Here is a 26,733-nt window from a genome sequence, read left to right as displayed (position 1 = left end):
CAGCAGCCATCCCAGCCAATCTGACCCCACGTACTGAAAAGCCTGGCTTTGAATAACAGTTTCTCTTCTATCCTTGCCTTTACAGATTATTAAACCAAACCTTCTTTCATGTGAAAGACCTGCCCTGTAGATGCAGAGAGCCCTTCACCCGCTTCCCTTTTTTCATTTTATTTTTTTAATTAACTGCAGCTGCTGTACCTGAGAGGATTCGCACCGAGTTGTTCAGTGTGACAGGCCACCCATTCTTGAGCCACGTTATTGATGGCAAAGGAATTCCTGAAGCTTCACAAACCAGAGAGATGGGATTCTTCTCCACAATGCTGATGTTTTCAGGCGTCTGCAGGTAACCAGCAATACTTGGGGGAACTACCAAAAAGAGTAGAGAAAGGCCACGCTTCAAAACAAGTAAAAATTAATTTTGCTGTCAAAACATCCTGTCATCCAAATAATCCACTGAAACTCAGTTACACTTGGACAATGAAGAGCTACAAAACTGAGACATTTATTACTATATATTAACGTCAATTTCTTAATGCGTAATGGCATGGAAATATTTAAATTAAATTCCATCAGTTCTGTTAACTTATTTTATGGCTTAAGATCTGTAGTAACAGTTTATAGTAATTCTGTCCAGTCTATGCCAATCATAATTTCCAGTACCTAATAAAACACTAGGGAAAATTCTAACCCTGACAGAATTACATGATTTTTTTCTAATGGAAAGAACAACTTCCTATAAAATAACAACCACAAATTTATTTTTTCTTTGCTACAAAGAAGAATATTTCCACTTTGAAAACAGTTCTGCACTTCTGCAGTACATACTGTACAACAGAAAGCCTAGGGTCAAGAACTGACCAACATCCTCCAGCACTCTGTGTAGTTTTAGAAGGTTTGAAGTGTTTCTTTACTATCCTGAAGTTCGGTAATAAAGCTAATATTCCAAATAAAAAAAAGGTAAATAATTTTGTCCTCTTGTTTTCAACACTGAGAAATCCTCTGTTTACTTTCACAGTAAAACATGAGTGTTCTCTGATGATGAAGCACAGTTATTTGCAAAAGCATTACAGTGGTTATAAGATAACCTGCTATTCTGATCAATGCCATCAAGTCAAATTATGGAAATCAATTCCAGTTGGAGGTACCATCTTTAAATTATTCTGATTGTGCAAAATGAGAGAACATGGTAATGAGATACTTGAGATGCTGGCTGTCCTCAGGTAATGGTCCTCTGGTAGTGGCCACTAACTAGGTGTTCCTGACTAACCCTTGATTTTCGTCTTCCACAATAGAGTATTTCCCACCACAACACTCACCCCAGTATGGTATAAAACTATACCCTATCTTGCTTTTCTCTTCTTGGGAGACTGAGCATCTGGGGTTGGCTTGGTATTAACAAGGAGAGAAATACAATTTTTAAATATTCAGGAGTTATAAAATTGGATTTGGATTTTTGTAACACTGCAACTGAACTTGCATCGCTGAGTTCCGATTGAAACTGCATCACATGTAAAGCCCAAAATAAACAGAGGTGGGGCATTTAGCTACGTGACTATTCCCTGGATATCCTTGGGTGAATCTAAAGGTCCAATTTATTTCTGTCCCACCTGCCCCGTGTTGCTCATACTCACCATGAACATTTAAATCATATTTTCTGTCAGACAGCCCTGCCACATTGGCAGCGACACAGACGTAGCGGCCAGTGTCTGACACTTGGGCATTTTTCAGCTGAAGAAAACGACCACCATGACGAATTGAGATGTCCCTTCCACTGGCCAGTGGATGGCCATCCTTCATCCACGTTATTGCTGGCTCTGGAATGCCCTGTACCTTGCACTCCAAGGAAATTTCATTTCCTTGAGTGACGACAACTTCTGATGGGTGGCTACCACTATTTAATATAATTGGTCGAACTATGAAAGAAAAAGAAACACAGCACACGAATCAACTGGAAGCTACAGCTCAGGATCTTCACCTGTTTCTGCACAGAACAACAATCAAGTCTGTCAGCTCAGCTTTTTATAAAGAACAGTTATTGCAGGATACTGCCAGCAAATCTTTTATGGGCACTCTGCAATTCATTTCCCACAGGACCACAAAAAGATGGATAACCACCTCTCCCCATCTTCCACCATATAAAATAAGATTTTTTTTTCTAAAATATAACTTACAGGGAAATCTAGAAAGGCAAACAGGAGAAAAAATCAAATTATAAAAGACCACCCCAAATGCTATCAATCCCTACAGATTTTTGAATATTTTCTCTTTCATGGGATTGTTTAAAAATATCTCCTTTTATTCCTGACCAAAAAAAAACCCAGAAGTAGCAGTGAAATCTAAGGGAAATATAAGTCAAATTATTTGTCACCACTACTATAGTTTGATGACAAGAAATATTAAAATACCTACAGGGGTTACAACCCTGTAATCATCTGTGGTCAAGGGCACTTTCAACGGGTATATGTGATGTCTTGGTCAAGATGCAAGTCCAAACTGCCAAAATTTTAATTTGAATCACAGAATGGTTTGGGTTGGCAGCGACCTTTAAAGGTCTCCTAGCCCAAACCCCCTGCAGGCAGCAGCGATATCTTCAAGTAGAGCAGGTTGACAGAGATGAAGCATCTACCAGCTCCCTGCGCAACCTGGGCCAGGGTCTCACCACCTCAGCATAAAAAATTCATTCCTTCTATCTAATCTAACTCTCTCCTCTTTTAGTTAAAAAACGTCACCCCTTGTCCTGTCAAAACTGTCCCTGTTAAGAAGATTTACTTAGCAGTCTCCTTGGAGTACCCTCAAATTGTCCTACAGCTAGACATTACTCTCTGAAAATCCTGCAGCTGAACTGTACTGACAGCATTTCTATAATGTTACTTTAGTGCACAAGTGGCAAACTATGAGCAGAGTTTTTCAAGGTAACTTACCATACACTTGCAAACTGTACTCTTTCTTTGCACTGCCAGCTACATTTGAAGCAATACAAGCGTAAGAAGCAGCATCAGACTTTTCAGCAATTGAAATCTGCAGCTGTCTGCCTCCAGACAACAGCCGCACCCTTCCTGAAAGGTCAGCCACCAGTGGAGAGCCTGCAAGAGATGTTTGTCCAGATAAAATCACAGAAAATGATAACGAGCTTGCTCACATGGTGCAAAGTCCACTGGTCATTTAGAAATCAGAAACCTCATGCAAGCAGATTCTGAGGACTCCCCATGTTAACTGCTGACTTCAAAATATACAACACCCTCAGTGAAAGCACAATAACTCTCACCACACTCATATCCATTCAGAAAGTTTTTGACACTTCTACTGAGCAGTAAATTCACCCCTTTCAGCAAAATCTGCCTCTTTGTCCAGTACAAAATCATCTCACCCAGCACAGCCAGTACTCAGAAACAGAATTTCGCTTCCACAACTGGACCATCTGTGTACTGTGTGTTGTAGAACACACGTGCATAGATTTCTGCCCAGGAAATCCTCAGCAGTAATGTGACAGCAAAATAAAACTGCATTCTCTGAGCAGGATTCTCAGTATCTGAGACCTCAGATTCGGTAACTATCTCCATCTTTACAAATCACAGACAGTGCAGCAGCAGGAGTGCATCTGCCACTGATAATTCATACACGATGAATTTCCATCTCCCCCATCTGCATTTACAATGCTCTATATGAGGTGCACCCAAATGTCAGCAGTGATGGAAAATTTGGCTCTCAAGTAGCACTCAAAATTGTACTACTTTTTAACTGCTCTCCTGCATTTTTCAAAAGGGTTAAGTTTCCTTTCTGGCATTTAACTGTATGCACTTTAGCCTCCCTGTACATGATCAGAATTATACAATCATGGAATGGTTTGGGTTGGAAGGGACCTTCAAGATCATCTAGTTCCAAACCCCCTGCCATGGGCAGGGACACCTCCCACTAGACCAGATTGCACAAGGCCCCATCCAACCTCGTCTTTGAACATGTCATACAACCTTTTTGGCTTCCATAAGACCAGTTTAAAAAGAACTTGATAAACTTCATTTTCTCAGAAAACTTTATGCATTAGGAGAAGTGTTTTGTAATTAAGATCTGCTCTTCCCACAAGCCAAGACTAACTATGATAGGCACATACCATGCTGAATTGTGCCATCTAGAAAAACACAGATGAATTGGTAAGATTAATGACTTAAGATGTAGCACACTGGAAGAGTTCAACATCTTCTTTTGCTAATGCTTTGTCTCCAAGAGTGTCCACGCTTAAAAGAAGGTGCTAAAAAAACTTGCTTTTATCAACTGATTCATAAAATAGTGTCAGTGTTACTTTAACCCCTAAAGCAAAAAGGTGTGCAGACAAATCTTAAATATTAAGATGGGATGAGAGAAAGGTTCAGTAAATCTCAAAAGCAATTACTACAACTGGATGCATTTTCATCACTTGGCTGTATGCCACGGCAGCAAATTTTACGCTAACTCAGAGAAACACATCTGTGTAATGCAGAGGGCAGATCACAGGGCAGAGATGCTCAGCTCAGCACCACAGGACTTCATGGTGGCTCAAGGCCCTGCTGGCTGTAGGTCTGATGCTCCCCTGCTGCACCGTGGTAAATAAGCATCCTGAGAGGGGTTAAGTGCTCCACGGTCCATTTTTACATCAGCTCAGGAATCTCTGCACTGTGCTTCTTTTGTACACCTTTAGGAATAATGACACCTAATCCAAGCAGAGGTCAGTTAGAAGGGAATAATTTATGACTGGAGTTCATTTTATGCAATATCAGGACTGTTCAGATATCATAAAATCACAGAATTGCTTGGGTGGGAAAAAATCTTCAAGATGATGGAGTTTAACCATTGACCTAACTCGACCGAGTCCATCACTAAAAAATGTCCCTCAGCACCACATCTACACAGCTTTTCAACCCATCCAGGGATGGGGACTCCATCATTTCCCTAGACAGCTTGGGCCAGGCCTTGACAACCCTTTTCAGGAAGCAAGTTTTCCTAATGCCCAACCTAAACCTCTCCTGGTACAACCTGAGGCCATTTCCTCCTGTCCTATCGCTGGTTACTTTGGAGGAGACATGGACTCACCTTGCTCCAACTTCATTTCAAGGAGTTGTCAAGAACAACAAAGTCTCCTCTGAGCCTCCTTTTCCCCAGGCTAAACAACCCCATTTCCCTCAGTGGCTCCTCACAAGACTTGTGGTCTAGGTCCTATATATCTGCATGCTTGAACTCCTCAGAACACACCATCTCAAATATTCACAGGAAAAAAGAAAATCTGGCAGGTCAGAGTTATCACATTTGCTCTACAAAACAGACAATGGACTGTTACTCACCATTCTTCTTCCAGGTGAGACTGGGTGGTGGGATGCCACTAGACTCACATATCAGGCTTATCGAGCCCCCTTCAGTTACAGTCAGTTGAGAGATGTCATCTGAGCCATAAATACTTGGTGACACTGAAAAGAAATGCCAAATAATCACAGCATTTGAAACAAAACATTATCAGCTTACAGTAAGAACCAAAAGGTCCTCACACAAATTTGTCCCACTTGCTCTGAAGCAATTACAAGGATTATGTTCGCTTACTGACAATGCAAATCAGACCCTGGCTAGGGAATAATATACTTACAAATGACTGCATCCATATTTCCAGCCTTGAAGTGACTTTTTCTAGCTGACTTTTGAATGGACTTCACAGAACACAGCCATTTATGTGAATTCTGTAACCTGATTCCAATTCCAAGAGCCTGCCTCATTCAGGAGATTAGCTAATAAGCATTCATTAGGTGGAAAGTGACTTTCAAAATTCAGCCCAAGTTTTTCTTTTGAATTTTTCCTGCATCCACACACTAGCTGCTATGTCCAATGCAAAGGATCCCATCCCTTTGATTGTCCTGCTGTAGCAGCATGCCAGCTTCCCCCTACAGCTCTGTAATCCAGTGGCAGGCAAAAGGACCACTGTTTTCACTTTGATACTCCAGGAACTTCAGTTCAATCACCAGGGAAGGGATAACTGCCTTCTTGAAACGGGGGAACCGTTTTCATCAGATAAAAATAGTGTAGGTAACACTTCAAGAGAAACCAAAAAAAGCAGAGGAGAATGTAGGCTAAACCTGGAGGATAAAATCTCACTAAATCAATAACTTATAACACATGAGACAGTAGACAGGTTCTCCTTCTGAAGCTTCAAACTACTCAGCAGCAACCAGTTGCATGGGTCTCAAAATGACTGACTGCAAAGGGCTTTACTGTGCTTTACTGGCTTCAACCTTTTATTTGCCCTGCTCCTAATCAAGAGGTTTGTGCCCTTTTCTACAGAGGTACATCTTACATTTAACACATAGGTTGGTTCCTGGAAGCACAGTTATCTCAGGATCTCACCAGTCCTCTGAAGAATACATTTCCTGCATTTAAAGCTTAAAAATATGGTAAGCAGGATTTTTATTCCTTGGTGTAAACAAAGACTGTAATTCTAAACACTTATCCACAGATGACTTTCACAGGCTGCTTTTGGTTTCTATTAAGCTTATTCCATCAAAACTGCTAACTAGCAAAGAATTATTCCAGCTCTCCAGATCCTACTGAAATGGTCTCACTGCACGAAAGAACAAATCTATATCCCTCCAGTGGCAAAGGTCCTCTGCAACACTGCCCATCTTGGGACCTGCAACACTGCAGATCTGGGAAGGGAGGGACAGAGCTGAAGGTGGCACACAGTAAATGGTATATGTTTCAGCATGGAAAAACTGCAGGGCCTTGCATGGCCACCTCCAGTTAAAAAGAAACATTCCTGGTAGTTAAATAAATAATGACACAAGTTTGTACTAAAGATTGTAGTTTTAGCTTTACAAAATGTGTTAGATAATTCTAGTCTTGTGATTTCAAAACAAGAAATTAATTTGTACTAGCAAAAAAAAGGCATGTTTCAATTTGCATATGGGGAGAAAATGATGGTGCAGAAAAACCACTCAAATGACTAAAATAAATGTCCTAAGTTACACTGCTCATCTAGCAAGACAAAACTTTTACTAAAGCTATTTTGATGACTCAGCACCAGTAACTTTGCAGAGCAAATAAAGCTAGGTAAACCAGATTTTATTTATCTGAATTTCCACAATTTAGCATTTAAAAAAGTTGAAAGTCGGTACTTTAAATGGCATTAGAGTGCACTCTAATAGGAGGTATGGATATAAAAACAATTAATTATAGCTCTAAACTACTACCAAGCATGCAAACCCAGCCTGGCAAAGGCGTGCAAAGTAGCTGGTATTAATTTAGAACCAAACCAAAGCAATTTGAACTATGTCTGTGCTTTCCTGGGACTGTTAAACTACAGCACACATAACATCTCCCTGCGTGAACCTCAGCAATTAAATATTTATGGACTACAGAGGATTTTAGTGTCTCACATCATAATTCCTCTCAGAGCTCTGTTCCCATTTCTGGAATAAGCTTAATAAATCTTACCCCAAATATTGACATTATAGTTCTTCTCAGTTTTCCCAGCAACATTTGTCGCTTCGCAAGTATAACGACCAGTGTCCTGTACTTGAGCTCCTTCAATCTAGGACAAAAATGAAAACCTGGATTTATTCTTCTTACATTGTTTTACATGAAACATGCAGGGAGAGGTTGCTCAGGATTCAATTTTAATATTTAGACGACTGATATACAAAAAAATAACATATTACTCACACAAAATCTGCACATGACTTTGCATGAGTAATTACACTCATGCAAACTCTCCAATCTCCAGTGGGTCTCTAGTGCCTTCATGGTGGGTCCAACTCCCCCAAAAGCAATGGCCAGTGGAGCCCGACTGCCCAGTTTACCTTCAGCACACTTCCATCTTCAGAGATGCTGAGACCTGGCTTCTTCAGCAGGGGTCGTCCATCTTTGAGCCATGCCAGCACGGGTGGGGGAACGGCATTGCTCTGGCACAGCAGTTCTACTGCTTGGCTCATGAGCACCGAGACGTTTTGTTCCTCTCCCATGATGTCTGGTGGAACTACAGCAATGAATCAAAACAAAGGACCTTTGGGCATTGCAAACTTCCCAGAGTAAATACGCTGTGGAGTTAACTCTTCATTTAACAAAAGTAATATGCCAGTTACCACCTTTCCAACACACAGTTTAAGTCTCTTTTATATCACAAAAAGCACAGAATAATTTTTGTTACTTATAGAATAACCTCTACACAAGATACATGCAGTGAGACATTAAGTATAACAAAATCATGTCGATAAGCCAAGACTAGCAAAACAATACTTGAAATACAGCTAGAAAGGAAAATCACCAGTATATAAAGAATGGCATAGTACATTCCTGCTGGAAAGAAAAAGACCTGATGAGTGAAAAGGCTCACAAGATAATAATCAGACCCAGAAGCTGAAAACATTTAAAACTGTTCCAGACAGTGCCAAGACAGATACTTGGCTTTAAGGAGAACTCTGACTTTAAGAAGAATTTTGTCCAGAGTTGGCCAAATCCAGAAGACAGAACGAGATCTTACAGGGTTGCTGCCAAGCGAATAGGTTAATGACTTAATCATCAAGTCATAACCTACAATTACTTTATTGTCTCTCTGCTTTGTGTGGTATCTGCTAGCTAATTATTGCAATTGTTGGCACAGAGCACTATATTTAAACTTGTACTACAGTTTCAGTGTTAACCTTATTATCACACTATTATTTCCAAATTATAGGGTAGAAAAATTAGCTTTTGGAATGAAAGTTTTCTGTGCAGAAGGAAAAAAACAAGATGCTTCTGGACATTTAAATTGAAGCCCATTGGCTGCTCTTGAACAGCATCAAGCTTTAAGAAAACACTTTTTTTCCCCTCATTTTTCAGATTATTTGTGTTTCCACAGTCAGAAAAACAAAGCAACTGAGAAAGCAACTGAGAACTAAATACTGGAACACAGCAAGCCAGCAATTTTCATGGGGAACGTGTCAATGGCTGGAATTGAAAAAAACACAGAGGAAATATTAGACTGACAAGATGAGCTTAAATGAAAAGACTGAAGACTGAAAACTGTTTGACATCTCTGGCTTTGGATCAGCATTCATGGCTGAACCACATGTCCTTTGGTAATGGCACTCTGTGCCATCAGACAAAGGAAATTTTCTAAGACTCCTCAGGCAGCATTGAGTTGCCGACAGAATATTGCCACGTTAGAAGTTTTAACGTCTTTTTAAAAATAAAAACAGACCAGGGCCAAATATAAGAACCTTCATTATAAAATGAATCTCTGGCACATTTCCTTTGCTTTTTAGTTTTGCAATCTATTACTTCAGAAATTGCATTTGATTGCACCAAATACTGGGGTAAGAAAGGAAGCAGTGGGACTGTCTGTGAGAAATACTCTGGGCTTCAGTCTGAACAAAAAGATACTGAATTAATTAGCACACGTGAAATTGTGAAATGTCCCAAAGTGGTGCTCAGTAAACCAGTAATGCAACTCTCAAGATGTCCTGAAAAATCACATTAACAATAAAGCTTTGTTTTTCTTGCAGAGGAAGCACTAAGCAGCACAGCTGATTTCACAGTTTGGAAATAATTTAGGGAAAAGTCTGGTCTCTGTGGATAAGAAATATAGTAACTGAAAAAAAATATGTTTATCTTATTTTCTTTGTAGAATTCACAAAGGCCCAGATTCTTTACAAGTGTTGTGGAACTGAAAACTGGAAGCTGATCCATTACTGCAGAAGACAAATTTATTTCCCAATGCTTTTCCACCAATTACTTTTCCTCCCAGCTAAATTAATTGGAATGTGTTCAAAAGGAAACTGAGTTTATGAAATAGAGAAATGGACACTGCAGGATTTGTTTCTGAAGGAACAGGGTTTAAAATTAATCTAATTAGGCTCATGGTAACTATATGTTACCCAGACTGTTCCAACTCATAGGCTGGCATAGTGCACTGCACATTTCTAATCATCTCAGTTCCAACTCTACTCCAAATTATTTTCTTCCTTTGACTTCTTAATTAGAATACCCATACGAAGCAAGTCCTAAGAGTAGTATTACTTTTTGGTGACAGCCTCACTCAGGATGTTCCTGCAGCTGAGTTCAGCCCTGGCCAGCTTCTAATAAAACAGTGATTTTAAACATACAGAACTTCTAACTCACTCTTTTAATGTCATCTAGCTAAAAAGAGCAGAGGTTCCAGGAAATAAAAGAGAAACAATAAATACATCCATGCCACTTCTGTGGTTATGTGTGCAAACATCCTTGTCCTCAAACACCAAGAAGGACCTTGATATTCCTTGCCCTAGGCATGGAACACTCCAGCCTGCATTAACCTTGAGCTTGCCTGCCATGCCAGAATGCTGACTCTGAACTGCCCCTTGCAGATGCACAAGCCATGACTCAAGTCATGACTATCCTGACCACAGTGCATTTAAAAGGAAACCAATTCTGAAAGCCAAACTTTAAAAAAAAATAACCTGGCCAGCTGTCCCTATTCACCTTAGAAAACATCCAAACTCCTAACTTCTCTTGCCAGATTGTTTCCAGACTCCTGTTTAGGATTGCCATAAAGCCAGAAACTGGCAAAGCCACAACAGTTCCCTCTCCACTGACCTACTGAAAGCAGAAGCAAAAACCTCAAAGGTTGTTAATTCCAAACCCCTCTCTCTACATCTGATACCATGAGATTTCTAAAACAAATGGCACATCATTGCTCACTCTCGTTTCACTGGTGTACAAAACCACTGAGCTGTCCAAGAAAACTTAAAGCTTGCTACAGTAAAGCTCCCTGGCATCCCTCCTGGCCATACACCATGCTCTTTGCTATTTGCATCTCACCAACAATCTCTAAGAACACAATATGAAAAGGTATCTTACATGAGTTACAAAAAAATTAAGGATGAAGTCCATACAAGTTACAAGAAATCAGAAGGAAGGGTAAATTTATGTGAGTAAAGTTAAAAAGATTTCATAATTAACTTAAAGACATAATTTTGAAAACTGATGAAGTACAAAAGAGATACTTTCTGCTTCTTCAAAGAAACAAAGTTGACTGGTTGGGCTCAATACAGTGCCTAAAAATATCTAAAATTAGCACTAAACATGTCACCACCATTTAGACAGGCATAGCAAGGCTTGAAAACAGAATGAAAACTGTAGAGATGTACAGCAAACTCACATTGACTCACCTTGGTTCAATAAAGAATTGAGCTCTGCCCCAAATAACACCTTTTGCCCATGGGATCTACATATATTTACACAAACACACATTTTCTCCTATCATTTATAAATGAGCCTTTATGTATTCAACTTGCAAATTCATTGCTGCAGCTACATTTCTTCAAGGATACAAAGAACATACTTACATACTCTGATACCTGTGTATGGATGTGCATATATATATATATATATTTTTGCTAACATACATGCATGGCCTCATCACTTTTCCTTCCATTAAGAGCTGGAACCATTTTTATTCAACGTTGTTAAAGGTCTGGGCTAGAGTGTGTGTCATTAAAGCTCCACGAGCAGCTCTCACCATAGACTCTGAGATCAGTATCTCTCTGGCTCTCGCCCGCAGCGTTGACTGCCACACACGTGTACTTTCCTGTGTCACTGATCTGGGCACTAGTCAGTGCCAAGACTCGGCCCCCAGACAGCACCTGCAGTAACAGCACACCCCGTTCAGAATGCACACCTCAGTGCAGAGCACGAGCAGAGAGAACCAACACGTTTCATTGCAAAATGAAATACTTGCCTTTGCCACTGCTTCTCACCATCACCCTGCCCCCTGTGCTCTTTCCTGCACTCTGTTGTTCTCTTTTGAATGAGACTTGCAAAAGCAGAAGTCTAAACTCCTGCAAGTCTCTAGGGAACTCCTGGCACTTGCAGGTCTTCACAGGATCTGGAGATTCCTCCCTCTTACCAGTTTCAAACATTCTGACACACCTTTACTCTGTGTCCCAAGTCATCCCCAGACTATACAAATTTCCCCTCTTTCCTTTCAGATCATAAAATTAGCTTTTCAAAAAGCAGCTGTGTAACTCTGAATGGCTCCTGAAATATCTGAAATGTGTGCTGAAATATCTCCTTACATTGGTGAATGGTCTTTTTTTTTCTGAATTACTACATTATGTAATGAAATATTGTATGATCTTGAGTTCTATGGGTCTCTTCAGCACAGGAGTATGGTCCTGTTTCCTCTTTTTGCCAGTGAATGAAAAATTCATACCAATAACCTAGAGCAAAATGCCCTACAATTTCATACCAATAACCTAGAGCAAAATGCCCTACAATTTCATACCAAAACCTCTAAGTTATTCTCTTCCACTAAACAGCATTGGTTTAAAACCCTCCTACCACAACAGGAAACAGCACAGAAAGCAGGATATGAACCCAGTACCTGGAGTCCATCACTAAAGCTGGAAACAGGACTACCATCCTTTAGCCATGTCAGAATAGGTGCTGGGATGCCTCTTGCTTCACACTCCAGTCGCACTAGATTATTAACCACCACTGTCACCATCTCATTGCTGCCAGAGATTGATGGTGGGACTGAAAAAAAGAAAACAAAGCAGAAACAGCTACATGAGAGTATTAATCACAGTGGAATTAAGTGGGCCGCTTACATTTGGATGTTATTTCTCTTTCTACAAGGCACTACATTGTTGGAAAGTTTTTTCCTGTTACTCCTGCTGCACTCTTGTCATTAGTTTGCCCTGTGCCAAATCCTGCTCTTCCTTGCATATTTTCAATGAAACTACCGTGAGCAAGGTAAGCAGGACTGGGCCCACAGCCCAGAAGACAGCTGCAGAACCCAGGAACCACAACATAAAACCAGAAAATATTCCCTTGAACTTTCATGATACTCCATTCAGACCTCGTGAAAGGCATAAGAGTGGTGGGGATTAAAGAAAGAAGTTTATCATGTAAACTGCATAAAGCAAATATATAGAGAGAGCAATAAATTGGCCTTGCAGAGCATATGTGAACATTTACCAGATTAGACTGTACAACATCTGCCTGTCTGATGATAAAAAACACATTAATGGAATATCTCAAAACTCTTGCTGTAATTGACTTACACAGTCTAGCAAATTTTGTAGTGCTATGTTGAAAAGGGAGAAAAGAAGTACTAAAAAAGGGAGATGTTTCATTTATCAGGAGAATCAAAACAATTTTTTTTGCTCCTACCAGTAACAACTTTACAGTCAGTAGCAGTACAAACACTTGAAGTCACTTCTAGAAAGAGCTATGAATTATGAGATCTACTTATACATAACCTATGTTGCAGCCTTGCAGTATCTGTAGGGGGCCTACAAGAAAGCTGGGGGGAGGACTTTTCACAAGCCCTTGTAGTGATAGGACAAGGGGTAAGGGCTTCAAACTGGAAGTGGGTGATTTAGTTTAGAAATTAGGAAGAAGTTCTTTACTCTGAGGGTGGTGAGACACTGGTATAGGTTGCCCAGGGAAGCTGTGGATGCTCTGTCACTAGAGGTGTTCAACATCAGGTTGGATGGGGCTTTGAGCAACCTGGTCTAGCAGGAGGTGTCCCTGCCTGTGACAGGGGGGTTGGAACTAGATGATCTTTAACGTCCCTTCCAACCCAAACCATTCTGTGTGTGGAAACAAATATTGTATAAAATTCTGCACTGAAAATAAGAACTATTAATAAATTCAGCAACCTCTAACAGCAAATAACTCAGGCTACCTACTCCTAAATAAATTCCAGTAATAGCAGCAATGGATTCTGGAAAGGGAAAAAAGCAACTGTCATTTTATAATGTTTTATTCCCCACACACATGCACGTAGTTCTCCTATTTCCCTACAATAGTATCCAACCCATTGTTCTCAAATGCCTGAAAAAGCTACAGAGCTGAGAAAGATGTGGAAAAAATTAATACAAGGAAAAGATATGAATATGCTAAACTGGAATTCAGCCTGCTTCCTTCAGCAGGCCTGCCCAGTTTCATTTAATGTTAAGCCTGCAGAATCAAACATTGGTTTTGATGCAAAAATGAAAAAACCTCAAGCTTCCTCTTCTCAAACTCACAAACTCTAAGTCAAGTGGAGGATAAGCTTGTTTGTGGCAAATTCAAAAAGCAATCCACTGTGAGCCTGGCACGACACAAGCTGAATTAAGTTGGTTGAGGGATAGGTGTTTCAGCTTCCTTTGATGCAATTGGTGCTGGCTGCAACTGCACATATTCTGTTCTGGAAGGGGAAACAATTTCATCTGTCTAAGTCAAAAAGTATTACATCCCTAGAAAACTCCGGACATATCTGCTGATATTCCACCACCCATGAAAAGACACAAATCTACTTAGAAGTTGTTATTCATTTTCAGCTTAACCAGAATAATGACCTTGGCTCTAACTATTTCCTGGGAATTAATCACTGGGCGGGGTTAATTGCCTTTGACCATGTCTTGAGCCATAAATTTTTCCCATGATGGCCATTAATTCCACAGAAATGTACTGCCCAACTCATTATTTGTTAATTAACATTAATAGGAACTACATACTCTGTGTGCATCTCAGCTGGAGACACTGTGCCAGATCTGGGCCACAGTTTTGCATAAAAGACTCCCACAGAAAACCAGCTACATGCACGTGCATGTATCAAAGATAAGAATTTGGATTACAGCCCCATCGAAAAGCCACTGAAATCAGTGGAAAAGCTCCAGCTTGGCTTTTGATCAGGTGTCTCATGTCTGCAAACACCCACATTTCCACTCCATCTTATTAGATACAGTACATTTTTCCCTAAAACTCTTGGATTATGAAAGAGCATTTGATCTGTGTCCTTTCTTGATCCACTGTGAGCTTTAGAATCATCTACAGCAAAACCCAGCAATTGCAAGGCCTTCCAAATTGCTGAAGTGGTAACATAAAACCCTCTTCCACAAGTCTGTTGTCTCTGCTCATCCCTCCTAGAATTTACTTCCCTTTCCACATTTTCCCCAAGTCAAAACACGTATTCTAACATCACTGAAAACCAGAGGAGTGACTTTTCTTCCCTCTGGCTCCTGCTGTACCTCTTCCAGTATGACGGGGTGATGAACGATGAGTTCATTCAGTAGACTGGAAACTTGAAAAGTGCATGTAGGTGGGTGTTGTAGGTTTTCTAGTACTTACCATGAACCTGAAGGCTGTGGAGCAACTCAGCCATGCCCGCTGTGTTGACAGCCACACACTTGTAAAGGCCAGTGTCAGAGACCTGGGCAGCTTCGATCTGCAGAACCTGCCCTCGGTTCAGAAGCGCGGCGCCGGCAGCGCTGGGAAGCGGGCGACTGTCTTTGTACCACGTGATCGCTGCATCATGGAAGGAGACATGGAAAAGTTCCCCAAAATTCCCCCATTACAAACAATGGGAACAAATAGTTTTCAAACTTTCCACCTAAGTTTGTGATAACAAAAATTACCACACAAAGTGTACTTATAGGGGATTTACTCATCTCACACCAAGGTTGAGCTGTTTAAAAATGAACAATAATATAATACATATAATTTTTTCACCTTTTACCCTAAAGCATTGCTACACATAACAACCCCCTGCAACAATCCAGGCCTGGGGAAAGCTGCCCAGCAGAAAGGGACCTGTGGGTGTTGGTCACCAGCCCCCTTAACATGAGCCAGCAGTGTGCCCAGGCGGCCAAGGAGGCCAATAGCATCCTGGCCTGTATCAGCACCAGTGTGACCAGCAGGAGTAGGGCAGCGATTGTCCCCCTGTACATGGCACTGGTGAAGCTGCACCTCAAATACTGGGTTCAGTTTTGGGCCCCTAACTCCAAGAAGGACACTAAGGAGCTGGGGCGTGTCCAAAGAAGGGCAACAAAGCTGGTGAAGGATCTAGAGCACAAGTCTTGTGAGGAGCAGCTGAGGGAACTGGGGTTGTTTAGCCTGGAGAAAAGGAGGCTCAGGGGAGACCGACTTGCTCTCAACAACACCCTGAAAGGAGGCTGGAGTGAGGTGGGGGTCAGTCTCTTCTCCCAGTTAACAAGAGATAGGACAGGAGGAACAGTATCAATTTGTGCCATGGGAGGTTTAGGTTGGACATGAGGAAAAATTTCTTCCCCACAAGGGTTGTCAAGCCCTGGCCTAGGCTGCCCAGGGCAGTGGTGGAGGCCCCACCTCTGGAGGGATTGAAAAGCCGTGTAGGTGTGCTGCTGAGGGACATGGTTTAGTGGCAGTGCTGGGTTAACAACTGGACTTCATGAGCTTAAAGGTCTCTTCCAACCAAAACCATTCCATGATTAAACTGAAGCACCTGGCAAAATTTACAGAACCAAGTGCAAGCAACAAAATCGAAGTTCAACTGGCAGACTGAAAAAATGAACATAAAGCCCAGAAAACTGCTGCTACTCCAAAAGATTTTATACCAACAAAATCCAAGGACTTTTTGCATTTCAGCCAAAAGATGGCACCCTCCGTCAGCAGACCGTGTAACCATTGCTTTACTGGCACCACTTTGCTACTCAGTTAGATAAAACTGCCACTTACTAAATCATTTTTCACACAAGTTTTCTGTGAAAGACACACATCCAAGAAACAATCTGGCCTGACTGACAAAAAAGAACAACCAAGCTTCTTTTTTTTAGAATGTGATGTTGTGCTATCACTTTTCTTAGCTCATGTCATATCTTGACACTATTATGTTTCATCACATCATACATCAAAGAGGTCAAGAAATTGGTTTTATTGTATAAGGGATATGAACGCCATCATTTTAACTGTTTGCCCTAAAATTACAGTCAATTTGGTGAGCAAACAAGAGTGCAAAATGGATATAAAATCCTGTATGTTCTCATGACATTTTACATATGCCCCAATAATTTCAAATTCTGTTTTATACAAGTATAAATGATTCTAGAAAATAACACTTTGCTGAAAATTAGTTCTTAAAAAAGTAGAGAAGGTGAACTCAGATGTTTCTCTGAAATTTAGTAACACCTTTCTTCTGATAATGGGACTATCATCAAGACAAGAATAAACTGCTATACTGGATTTAAGATACTAGTTATACACTATTCCCCAAGTTTAGCGGAAGAATAATTAACTTAGAAAATTACTCTCACATTAACACATTATTTTTATATCCCATCAGAAGAAGGTGGGAACAAAAAACACACACTGGAAAAAAGGAGGAAATAATTTTTTATCTGTGTATCTCAGCAACAAGAACAAAAAAAGATTAACTGTAAAAAAAGACCTAATGCAAAAATCCTAGTGCTGAAAGAATCCCAGCAATGAAGTAACTGAAATTCAGACTGCTTTAGATTTTTTTCAGCTCAGAAATAATTCAGAAGCTCTATCAGTCTAAACAGGAGCCAGATTCCTTCACCTCTCACTTGGGTAAAAGTCTATCATTTCAAGGGAAAACCTGCCTTAAAAAGAAAGGAAAAAAAAAAAAACCAAACTGAAATTCCACAAAAAAAAAGGTGGGAGGAGGGAATAAAGCACAAACAGAAATAGCCTATTTTTCAAAGCTTAGAATGTAAGGAGAACCCACAAATTCATAACCATAATTTATCATTAGGGCAAGCCACAGAAACCTCTCTACACACAAAAAAAAGCTGCTCGTTCTCACAGGCAAGGGGCTCAGACCAAGCCAAGGGCCTCCTATTGACTGCAGTAGACTTCAGATAAGGTCCTAGATGTGGTCACACTTCACATTCACTCTCAATACACTGGGTATTGTTTTAGATCTGCCCTACTCGGAAATATTGACCTGACAGAGGAAAAGAGTGGCTGTGTTTAAAGTTGATACTTCACATCAATTGATATATTGACATTTCCCACTGCATACAGTGTTTTAGCAGTTTCTAGCTACTTTAAAAGCCATAAGTTTAACTTCACGTTCAGAATATCCATTATTTACAAGAGACAGGTAAAAGCAAAAGCCTTTTATGAGATCTGCTTCATGTTCTCCAATGTGCATGTGCATACCTGGCAGTGGGTTCCCAGACACTCTGCACTCGAGATGGATGGGATTATTCACCACCACTGTTTCATTTAGCATTCTCCCTGCATCTTCCAGATTGGGTGGTTCTGAGAAAAGACAAAGGCATCAGGTTTTCATTAGTTCAGCCACCCAGCTAGCAGAACATCCAATCACTAAGTAATCTGCCCTCCGAGAAACTCTGGGCAATGAATTGCACAAGCTTCAACTAACCACTGGACAACCAAGGAATTTCTCAAGAAAGTGTGCCTTTGAAATGGGAATACTCTCTAATTACATAATCTCATCAGTATAAAGAGGAATAAAACATTTTTATTACTTTTTGTTCTTTCAGGAAAAACGGCACTCAAAATGGACTTGCAGGAAATGGATGCACACCACAAAACAGTAATTCTTGTAACATGGCAAGCTCATCTCACTTGAACTGGTAACTTCAAACTGAATGCTGTACACAGCTTTAACAAAGCAAGACTCTTCACCTTACTAAAGCGTGTAAATTTGCAACATGACAGAAACACCAGAGAATGACAATTTGAACATAAAGACTCAGGACCAAGGAGATATTTGTGAGTATAGGACTAACACTAAAATTAATTATGATCCAGTTACCACAGTCTAAGATGAGTGTGGTTCCTCTTTCTAAGTCTCACCCATGTCTCTTCATTTCAGTTTAACATTTTCCCGTTACTGACTCAGAGAGACAACAAAGGTCAACATAATCATACTCATCATGAGCATTTTGCCACAGTCTATTCCCGCACCTCCTGCATCCTCTGAGGATTGGGTCACATCAAGAATGCACAATGTCTCATGACCACTTCTGAAGCAAATATACATAAATCATGGTGAGAGCATTTATTAAATTCACGTGCAAGCAACAGCTTCTCGAATCTCCCTGATACTTTTTATACTGTTTTTAGCTGCAAAATAAAATTCCTCTTAAACAGTCTGAAAAATCCCCTTGTAAGAGAATATCTTTTTCTCAGAAAAGTCATTCCTGTAAAGTCCCCCCACTGCAAGGTCACAGGGAATGCTGTTATCCAAAGAATACTCGGATCGAATTACTAATGCCAACAGCGATCCATGATCTCTTGATTCAGAAACAGTTACCCTTTTGAGCAGCAGGTCAGCAGCAATGCGTTTGGCTACCTGGGGTACCTCTGCACAGAAGAGCTAACTGGGAGGGCATTCATTGCTGGGGCCCTGGGTACCACACGAGAAAGACTAAATCCCAGGGAAGAGAGCTTTTGCCCTGACATCTCACTAACAGAGTGAGACAAAGAAAGAAAACTGAAAGATAGAGGTGCAGAGACAACTAAAATGCCAGGGAGCTTAAAAAAAGAAAGGAATCCAGATGTAAAAAAGCTGCCTTAAAACAGCCACGTTTAGCTTCCAACTAGAGGCAGAAACATTACCATGCACATGAAGCCGAATGTGCTGTTGGGCTTCTCCTGCAGCATTTGTTGCCACACAAGTGTACCGGCCAGCATCTTCCAGCAGGGCCTTGACAACCTGCAGAATACGGCCTGAAGACTCCAGCTGTACCAAAACAGAGAGCAGGGAACCACTTTACACACCCATCCCAGACAGGGCCGCTAAGCGGAACGGCAAAGCAGGAGCTGGACACAGCCACCCTCATCTTGCTTCTGAAAAGGGGATAACACTCATGCAAGAGGTGTCTTGGAAGTTCAGAGACTTCAGTGTTGGTGGGACATCAGGATTATTAGCTGTACAGCTGTAAGGAGACCTGGAGGGTAGAGGGGCAGGCAAGCAAAGTGAAGAGGATGCTGCAGGCAGAGAGCTGCCGCTGACAAATGGGCAAAAACTGCCCCAGCCTGAAGTAAATCAAAGCCACTAGAAGCCCTCGACCCCCCGGAGCATGCAAGCACTGGGAGGGGCTGGGCACTGCAAGTCAGCATCTCACAGTGAGAAGGGAATGTAGGTGCTGCAGTGGCAGTGGTCATAGAACAACTAATCTAATCCCCTCTCACAGGGACAAGTGTGCAGAGCCACCTCAGAACTGGCAGACAACGTTATCTTGAAGTAGAGTTAAAGTACAGTTAAAGTACAACTGAAAGTAGAGCTAAAGTACAACTAAAAGAAGCCAGATGCTGAATTTACAGTCATGGACCCTTCCAATATGGAGGTGTCTAATGGGATTCAGTCTACCAAACACTTCTATTCAATCTGAGGTACCACCCTATTTGGGTTAAAAGCCCATCACTCTCCAGGATGGATCTTCAGCACCTTTATATCACAGCATGAGGGAAGCAAAAGGAATGCGTGTAACTAACTGTAACTATCTTTCACAGGTTTGATCCCATAAAAGACTAGTGCTTACTCTTATATTGCCTCTGGCCGTGTTTACTGGTTGACCATCTTTTAACCAAGTTATGGAAGGGCTGGGAATGCCATGAGCTATGCACTGCAGCGTCACAGGCTTGTATATCACAACAGCTCTCTCAGAAGTCCCAGCTGATTTGATGGTTGGAGGAACTGCAAGGAGCACCAGAAACAAAAATAAAGCGTCATTTGAAAACACACATTTAAACATCCAGAGGCAATATCCCACAGGTAAGAGCAGCTCTACTCCCATTTCATCTGCTCTCATCTCTACTTTTTCAACCTAGTAATACAAACAGAAGTTTGCAGAAAATCTGAGTACCTTCTTGCCAGCAATTTAAAATAAAGGTAGTCTGCTTCTTGCCCCTTTCTTCAGTAACCTACCATGCACAGTAACATCAAATTCCTTCTCATGTTCTCCTGCCTTATTTGCAGCCACACATTTATAGTGGCCAGTGTCTGACACTTGAGCTCGAGAGATGACAAGTTTTTGTCCATCTAATAAGATCTTATGTGCAGCTCCCTCTTCAACAGGTTGACCATCTTTCAACCACCTACCAAAAAGAAAGTACAATCTCAGTTCTCTATGAAAGTAAGATCAACAACACTCCTAAAACACAAACAATTCTATTAAACAGAATGTTTCGGTAACTCTATTTGCATTTCTAGGGAGGCTTGAAGATGTCAGGTAGTATTCTGCTCTTCTTAGTGCCGTGAACCAAAAGGGTTTATCAGGAGAAGGGAGTTAAGGAGAACAGGCATCCCCAAAGCAATATCAATCACTGGTGGCAGATGAAAAGTCCACAGCCACATTAGCAAAGGAATGAGAGTTTGCCAATTCTTGTTATCTATCCTAATTTCCAGGACATGCTTATGGAACACTATACCACACTACTTCAAAATCCTGATCCTGTCATGTGTGTGCCTGACGCTACCTTCAGTGGAGCCAGGAGTTTGTTCTCCCCATATTAACCATCACTAAATAACACCTCTTCCTGGCTTGTATCAGCACTAGTGTGGCCAACAGGACTAGGGCAGGGATTGTCCCTCTGCGCTCTGCACTGGTGAGGCTGCACCTCGAATCCTGGGTTCAGTCTGGGGCCTCTCACTCCATTCAGGGGCTGGAGCATGTCCAGTGAAGGGCAACAAAGTTGGTGAAGGGTCTAGAGCACAAGTCTTGTGAGGAGCAGCTGTGGAAATTGAGGTTGTTTAGCCTGGAGCAAAGGAGGCTCAGGGGAGACCTGAAAGGAGGTTGGAGTGAGGTGGGGGTCAGTCTGTTCTCCCGGGTAACAAGAGATAGGACAAGAGGAAATGGTCTCAAGTTTCAGCAGGGGAGATTGAAGTTGGAAAAACACTTTCCCTGAAAAGATTGTCAAGCCCTGGGCCAGGCTGCCCAGTGAAGTGGTGGAGTCCCCATCCCTGGAAGGATAGAAAAGCTGTGTAGATGTTGTGCTGAGGGGACATGGGTTGGTGGTGACATGGCAGTGCTGGGTTACCAGTTGAACTCGATTAAATGATTCTATGGGCATTTCCTAAAGACTACCTCCAAGTTCACCTAATCAACCAATAGGTTTTCATTTTTCTTTCTACTGTCATACTAATCCCCTTACGTGATAGTTGGTGAGGGTGTCCCTGTTGCTGAACAATCCAGCTCCAAAGGGCTATGGAGAATCACAATGTAGTCCAAGAGCTCATCCCCACCTTCCATAAATGGTGGGACTGTAAGAAAGAAAAAAATCTATCAACAGAACCTTTTAAGCATCAAAAAATATCATAAAACTCTTATCTCAAACAGTAATGTTAAACGCATGATGATCTTTACATCCATCTCACTTTGGGACAGACGTTGATTTGTAGTTCATTATAAGCCATTGTTCCTTTTGGCAGGGAAACATCTACTCAATATTTTGTGGCTTCAAATCACTCTTCTAATTATTTTTTACTGTTTTGTGTGTGTTTGTTTTTTTCCAGATCCTACCAGAACAATGTTGTGAACAGGGTGCCTCAGGGGGATTTTTTTAGCACCCTCTGTTATCAGAAGGAGAAAAAAAGGTGCAGAGGACCCTATTCCAGGTCCTCTTCACCCTGTGTCATCCTCTTGCAAGACAGGTTGGGCTGGGGAGGAAGAACCCCCATACAGCTCCTCACAGCTCCTTCACTGACTTGCAAGACCAGTGAGATCTACCTGGAGCAGAACAGATGCTCTACATCCGCTTGCAAGAGTACACAGTGTTCTTCAGGAGAGTGGTTTGAAGCCTAAAAATCAAACCTTTAGGTCTTAAATGAACCCCTCCATGTCAGGAGAATGTGATTAACATTTGTAGAGTTCATTTACCTAGAGACATTCAGAAGGGACTGCTGAGATGCAGGGCATGGTAAAAGATTCAATGATAAAAGAAAAAATAAATATTTTTCAAGAAAAGGTTCAACTCTTGCATCATACAGTTCAAATGCACAGAAAGATGTTCTCCCCACATAGGCAACTACTCAGTGATATTTTTAATGGATTCCTTTCATATTTATCATTTTCTTCCATGAAGGCAAGTTAGAATAATTTTAAAGGTTACTAAGAATAATATTTACCTACTATGTGCACAAAAGCTCTTAAAGAACTAAGCTGAAAGCAAGTCTTCTAGCTGTCCTGTAACCCTGGACAGAAAAAGTGTGCAGTGCCCAGGTTTAACTAAATGTGTAGCTTGACTAACTCACCTTTCATATAACAATATTGACAAAAATAGACCCATACTTTATTAGGCTTATGGAAATCTGATAAATCAGTAGTTCTCCTACACACACCTAAAATTTCAACTTCATATTTGATTTCTTGTTCTCCAGCTATGCTTGTGGCCACACACAAATATTGGCCCCGGTCAGCCTCAACAGTGTTGAGGATCTCCAGCTTCTTCCCACCAGACACCAGTCGGAGGTTGTCGCTGGCTTTCACAGGCACACCATCTTTTAACCAGGTCAGGAGAGGTGGAGGGTTCCCAGCAGCTTTGCACTCCAACATCAGCGAATTGCCAGCAACCACCTGCCTGCTCTGGGCTGTGTCACCATTGCCCTCAATTACTGGAGGAACTGTAGAAAGGAGAAAATATATTGCAGGCGATTAATTCTGTAGCCAGAAAATGTATTAAGAGCAAATGGGTTAGTTCCTCCCCCTGCACGTTGGCTCTGTGTACCGTTATGTCATGCACAATTTCATGTGAGAATTTGCTGCCGGGGTGAGCCAAGACAAAGGGGAAACAGAGAAGTCCAATGACGTAGTTCAGTATGGATCGACTGTATAAAACAGAGGCTCTGCAGAGCTTTGGGATGGAAGAATGAAATACGAAGGTCTTAAAACAGCAAGCTAAAGATTCCACCCAGAGTGGCTATTTCAGGTAAGTGTTGTTCAGCCTGCACAGGTGAGAAAGAGAACACATGGAGAAGAAATAGTTCCGATACTTTGTTAAAGCACAGTATCTAGGCCTGCTAAATAAAGAGATTTCTGAGAGTCACATAAAGCACTGGGTGTAAAGCCCCCTCCACATGGACTTGCTAACACAGGCCAGTCTAAGTGCACCATTGTGCCCCCTTGACAGGCCTGCAAAGGCTGCTGAGGTTACAAAGCAGCGAAGCTTTCCTGCAACAGGGCAAGTAACCAAGTTCAATGAAGTCTCACGTACCATAGACGTGCACGTCATACATTTTCTCAGCAGCTCCAGCAGCACTGGTCACACGGCAAGTGTACTTGGCAGAATCAGATACTTGGGCCCGAGCTATCTGCAGGAACTGTCCCCTGTCCACATACAGAGCCTGGGGGCTGGAAATCATCGGGCGTCCGTCTTTGTACCACGTAATGGTGGGAACGGGGATCCCCTTGGTCTCACATTCCAGACTGATGAGATTGTTAAGAAGCGCTGATACCTCTGTGGTAATATTTCCACCTTTAATGCTAGGAGGGACTATTTCAGAAGACAAAACATTGCAGAATTACTATACAAGCCTGTGCAGATTAAACATTAGAATGCTGTTAGAATAAAAGATCTTAGCCTAATCAGACATCCAACTCTTTCTAGTGTTTTTGTTTGTTTGTTTGTTTTTCCCAGCAGAATTATACATTGCCTCTACAGTTCTCTGGGGCACACAAAGAGCTGAAAGCACGAAGAGAACACAACATAAAAGGCCACCATCTACTCAAGAAACAAGTGCCCCAGCAATGGGCACTGCAAAGCATTGCTGCCTCACTAGAGGAACCCGGAAACATTTTACCTGCTAGGCTCCAACATGGGCCAGGTTAAGACAGCTGGGCCACCATGTGCCATGCAATGCATGTGGACATGGCTCTGCCTCTTCTGCTCCCAAGGAGCAAAGAAAAAGCAACCCCTATACACTATGGGAGGTGCATCTTCCTAAGAAGGAACAGCAACCTTCTATTTAAAACACCAAAGACACCCAAGATCCTCTCTGACTGGAGTGGGCGCTGCTCAGTACTCAAAGCTTCTGAAGATGAAGTCACTCACTTTGAGACTAAATATGTGCTTTACAGTCTAGCTTTATGCTCCTATTTTTGAAACTTTTGGCCCATAGTAATTTCCCTTGCTTGTTAGGCAGCAGTACTCACATTTTTCTAGCAAACAAGCTCTCGTGTAAATCAGCCAATATAAAGAGTTCGTAAATCTCTATAGAAGTAATAAAAACACAGTGCAATTGGCAACAACTAAATTTATGACTGCTGAAAGAACCAGACACATCTGGCAGACACATTAACTCCTCTGCTGCCAAACATGCTCAGTATGTCCTAGACTTCCACTGACTTCCACAGTGCTCACTTAAGGCTACTGCAGAAATGTAAAGCAGAATGTCAGTGAATGGATCCACACCTATGAAATGGGTTTTGCAGATTAGCAAACGTGATTAACAATTTTCCTAACTGAAATAACTTCTGTCCAGGAAAAAAAAAAAAAAAAAACCAAAACGTACAAAACCAAAACCACAAAATGCTGAAAAAAAACACAGTTCAAAGGTGAACACATTTCTTTATCAGCGAATGGTTTCACCCACAGAGAAGAGGAATAGTTTTAACGTGGTGTTTTGGGAAGGTATCAAAGCTAAAAGTAGGGCTAAACAGCTAAAACAAACTAAGAACTAGCAAGTATTAGCATCTAGGTTCCTCACACCACGGGCTTCCATTTGTCCACCCAGGATTAATGAGAAATTTTAAAGTAAGGATATATTCCATTCTACTATCACATATTCACCTTTTTCTTCTGAAGAACCTGAAGTAAGGTCTACTCATCTGCTTTTATTTGTGAGGGGGTTTTTGTTCCTCTAATCTCACAAAAGCCACAATCACCCACAAGTCCTCACAGCATTTTATTTGTTCCCAATGGAACAAATGGAGCTTCACTATGACTGATGTACAGGTGTATTTCTGTGCATGTGGTTGCTCCATGCTTCAGAAACATCCCAGATGTGGGAAACAATGCATAAGAAGCTCACAGGTACCAGAACAAAAGACTCACAATCTTCAGAAGCAAATCTATAGCAAATAAAGACTCATCAGCTTAAAGGATAATGGAGTCAAATTCCTACCCTTCACACTCTGGGCACAAGAGTGTTATGCCACCAGTAGATTTCTGTACTTGTTTCCCCCTAATTTCTGCTAGCACTGTGTTCTCTTAGTTTTTAAGTCTGACTGGGCTTTCACATGGTCTTTGTCTTCCAAACTGAAAAACTCTCTCTCTTGTCTCCTTTAGAGTCTTCCTTCAAAACTCCTTCTTCCTTCTATCATTAATCTTTCCCTGCCTTTTCTCCCAGCTGATAATCTCCTAATTTACATCAAACTTACCTACACTCATGAATTGTCCTTTTTGATCTTTTGTATTGTCCTGGATCAAAAAAGTCACTTTGTGAACAGATGTGAATAGATCAGTTACAAGCTATCATTACACACAAATTCTGGAGGATCAGAGCCTTAATTTATATTTGTGTGAGTACCTCCATTCAGAAAAGAAATCTTACAAGTAAAATTAAAGCATCTTCTAGAATCAGGCATCCTATAAACTTACCATGGATGATCAGCTTGGCCTCCTTGACTTGTTTGCCTGCAGTGTTGGTGGCACTGCACTGATAACGGCCTTTGTCAACCCTTCGAGCACTCTTTATGTGTAGAACTTGGTCTTTGTCCAGAAGCTCAACATTGGGATCACCCAAAAACAAGGGCCTGGAATAGAGATTCTTTGGCTTCACAAATCTCTGACCTCAGCCTTTCAATATTAATTTAAACTGAGAGTAATAAACAGGGGTCCCTTAATGGCAGTAATTGCACCATTAAAGAGTACTATTTAACACTAGAGTAACAGCATTTATCTGAAAAGCCACCACAAAGTGACAAACCATTATATTTAACTTTATTCCTAGTTTTTAGAAGAAACCAAAACACAAAGTACTTTACTCAGGTTGTCTGGGATGCCAGAATCAGTCAGAGCCCTACT

The 26,733-nt window shown here is 41.3% G+C and overlaps 1 protein-coding gene across 1 annotated transcript in view; it reads right to left on the bottom strand.

Annotated features, from left to right (window-relative positions):
- Positions 1 to 26,733, bottom strand: part of LOC103771402 (hemicentin-1-like) — a gene marked incomplete at both ends in the record, with an annotated part of 82,650 nt that overhangs the window by 9,895 nt on the left and 46,022 nt on the right. The window contains 17 exons of the mRNA XM_008938698.1: positions 199 to 366; positions 1,632 to 1,913; positions 2,922 to 3,083; positions 5,313 to 5,435; positions 7,447 to 7,543; positions 7,812 to 7,987; positions 11,489 to 11,612; positions 12,353 to 12,504; positions 15,088 to 15,264; positions 17,899 to 18,000; positions 19,327 to 19,450; positions 20,253 to 20,407; positions 20,639 to 20,808; positions 21,865 to 21,973; positions 23,051 to 23,332; positions 23,923 to 24,201; positions 26,308 to 26,462. Coding sequence (XP_008936946.1) covers positions 199 to 366; positions 1,632 to 1,913; positions 2,922 to 3,083; positions 5,313 to 5,435; positions 7,447 to 7,543; positions 7,812 to 7,987; positions 11,489 to 11,612; positions 12,353 to 12,504; positions 15,088 to 15,264; positions 17,899 to 18,000; positions 19,327 to 19,450; positions 20,253 to 20,407; positions 20,639 to 20,808; positions 21,865 to 21,973; positions 23,051 to 23,332; positions 23,923 to 24,201; positions 26,308 to 26,462 — 2,837 coding nt within the window. The remainder of the gene's footprint in view (positions 1 to 198; positions 367 to 1,631; positions 1,914 to 2,921; positions 3,084 to 5,312; positions 5,436 to 7,446; positions 7,544 to 7,811; positions 7,988 to 11,488; positions 11,613 to 12,352; positions 12,505 to 15,087; positions 15,265 to 17,898; positions 18,001 to 19,326; positions 19,451 to 20,252; positions 20,408 to 20,638; positions 20,809 to 21,864; positions 21,974 to 23,050; positions 23,333 to 23,922; positions 24,202 to 26,307; positions 26,463 to 26,733) is intronic.

This window comes from Merops nubicus, unplaced genomic scaffold, assembly GCF_000691845.1.
Source record: "Merops nubicus isolate BGI_N331 unplaced genomic scaffold, ASM69184v1 scaffold8294, whole genome shotgun sequence".
Classification (NCBI taxonomy): domain Eukaryota; kingdom Metazoa; phylum Chordata; class Aves; order Coraciiformes; family Meropidae; genus Merops; species Merops nubicus.
This window is presented reverse-complemented; position numbering and strand designations above follow the sequence as displayed.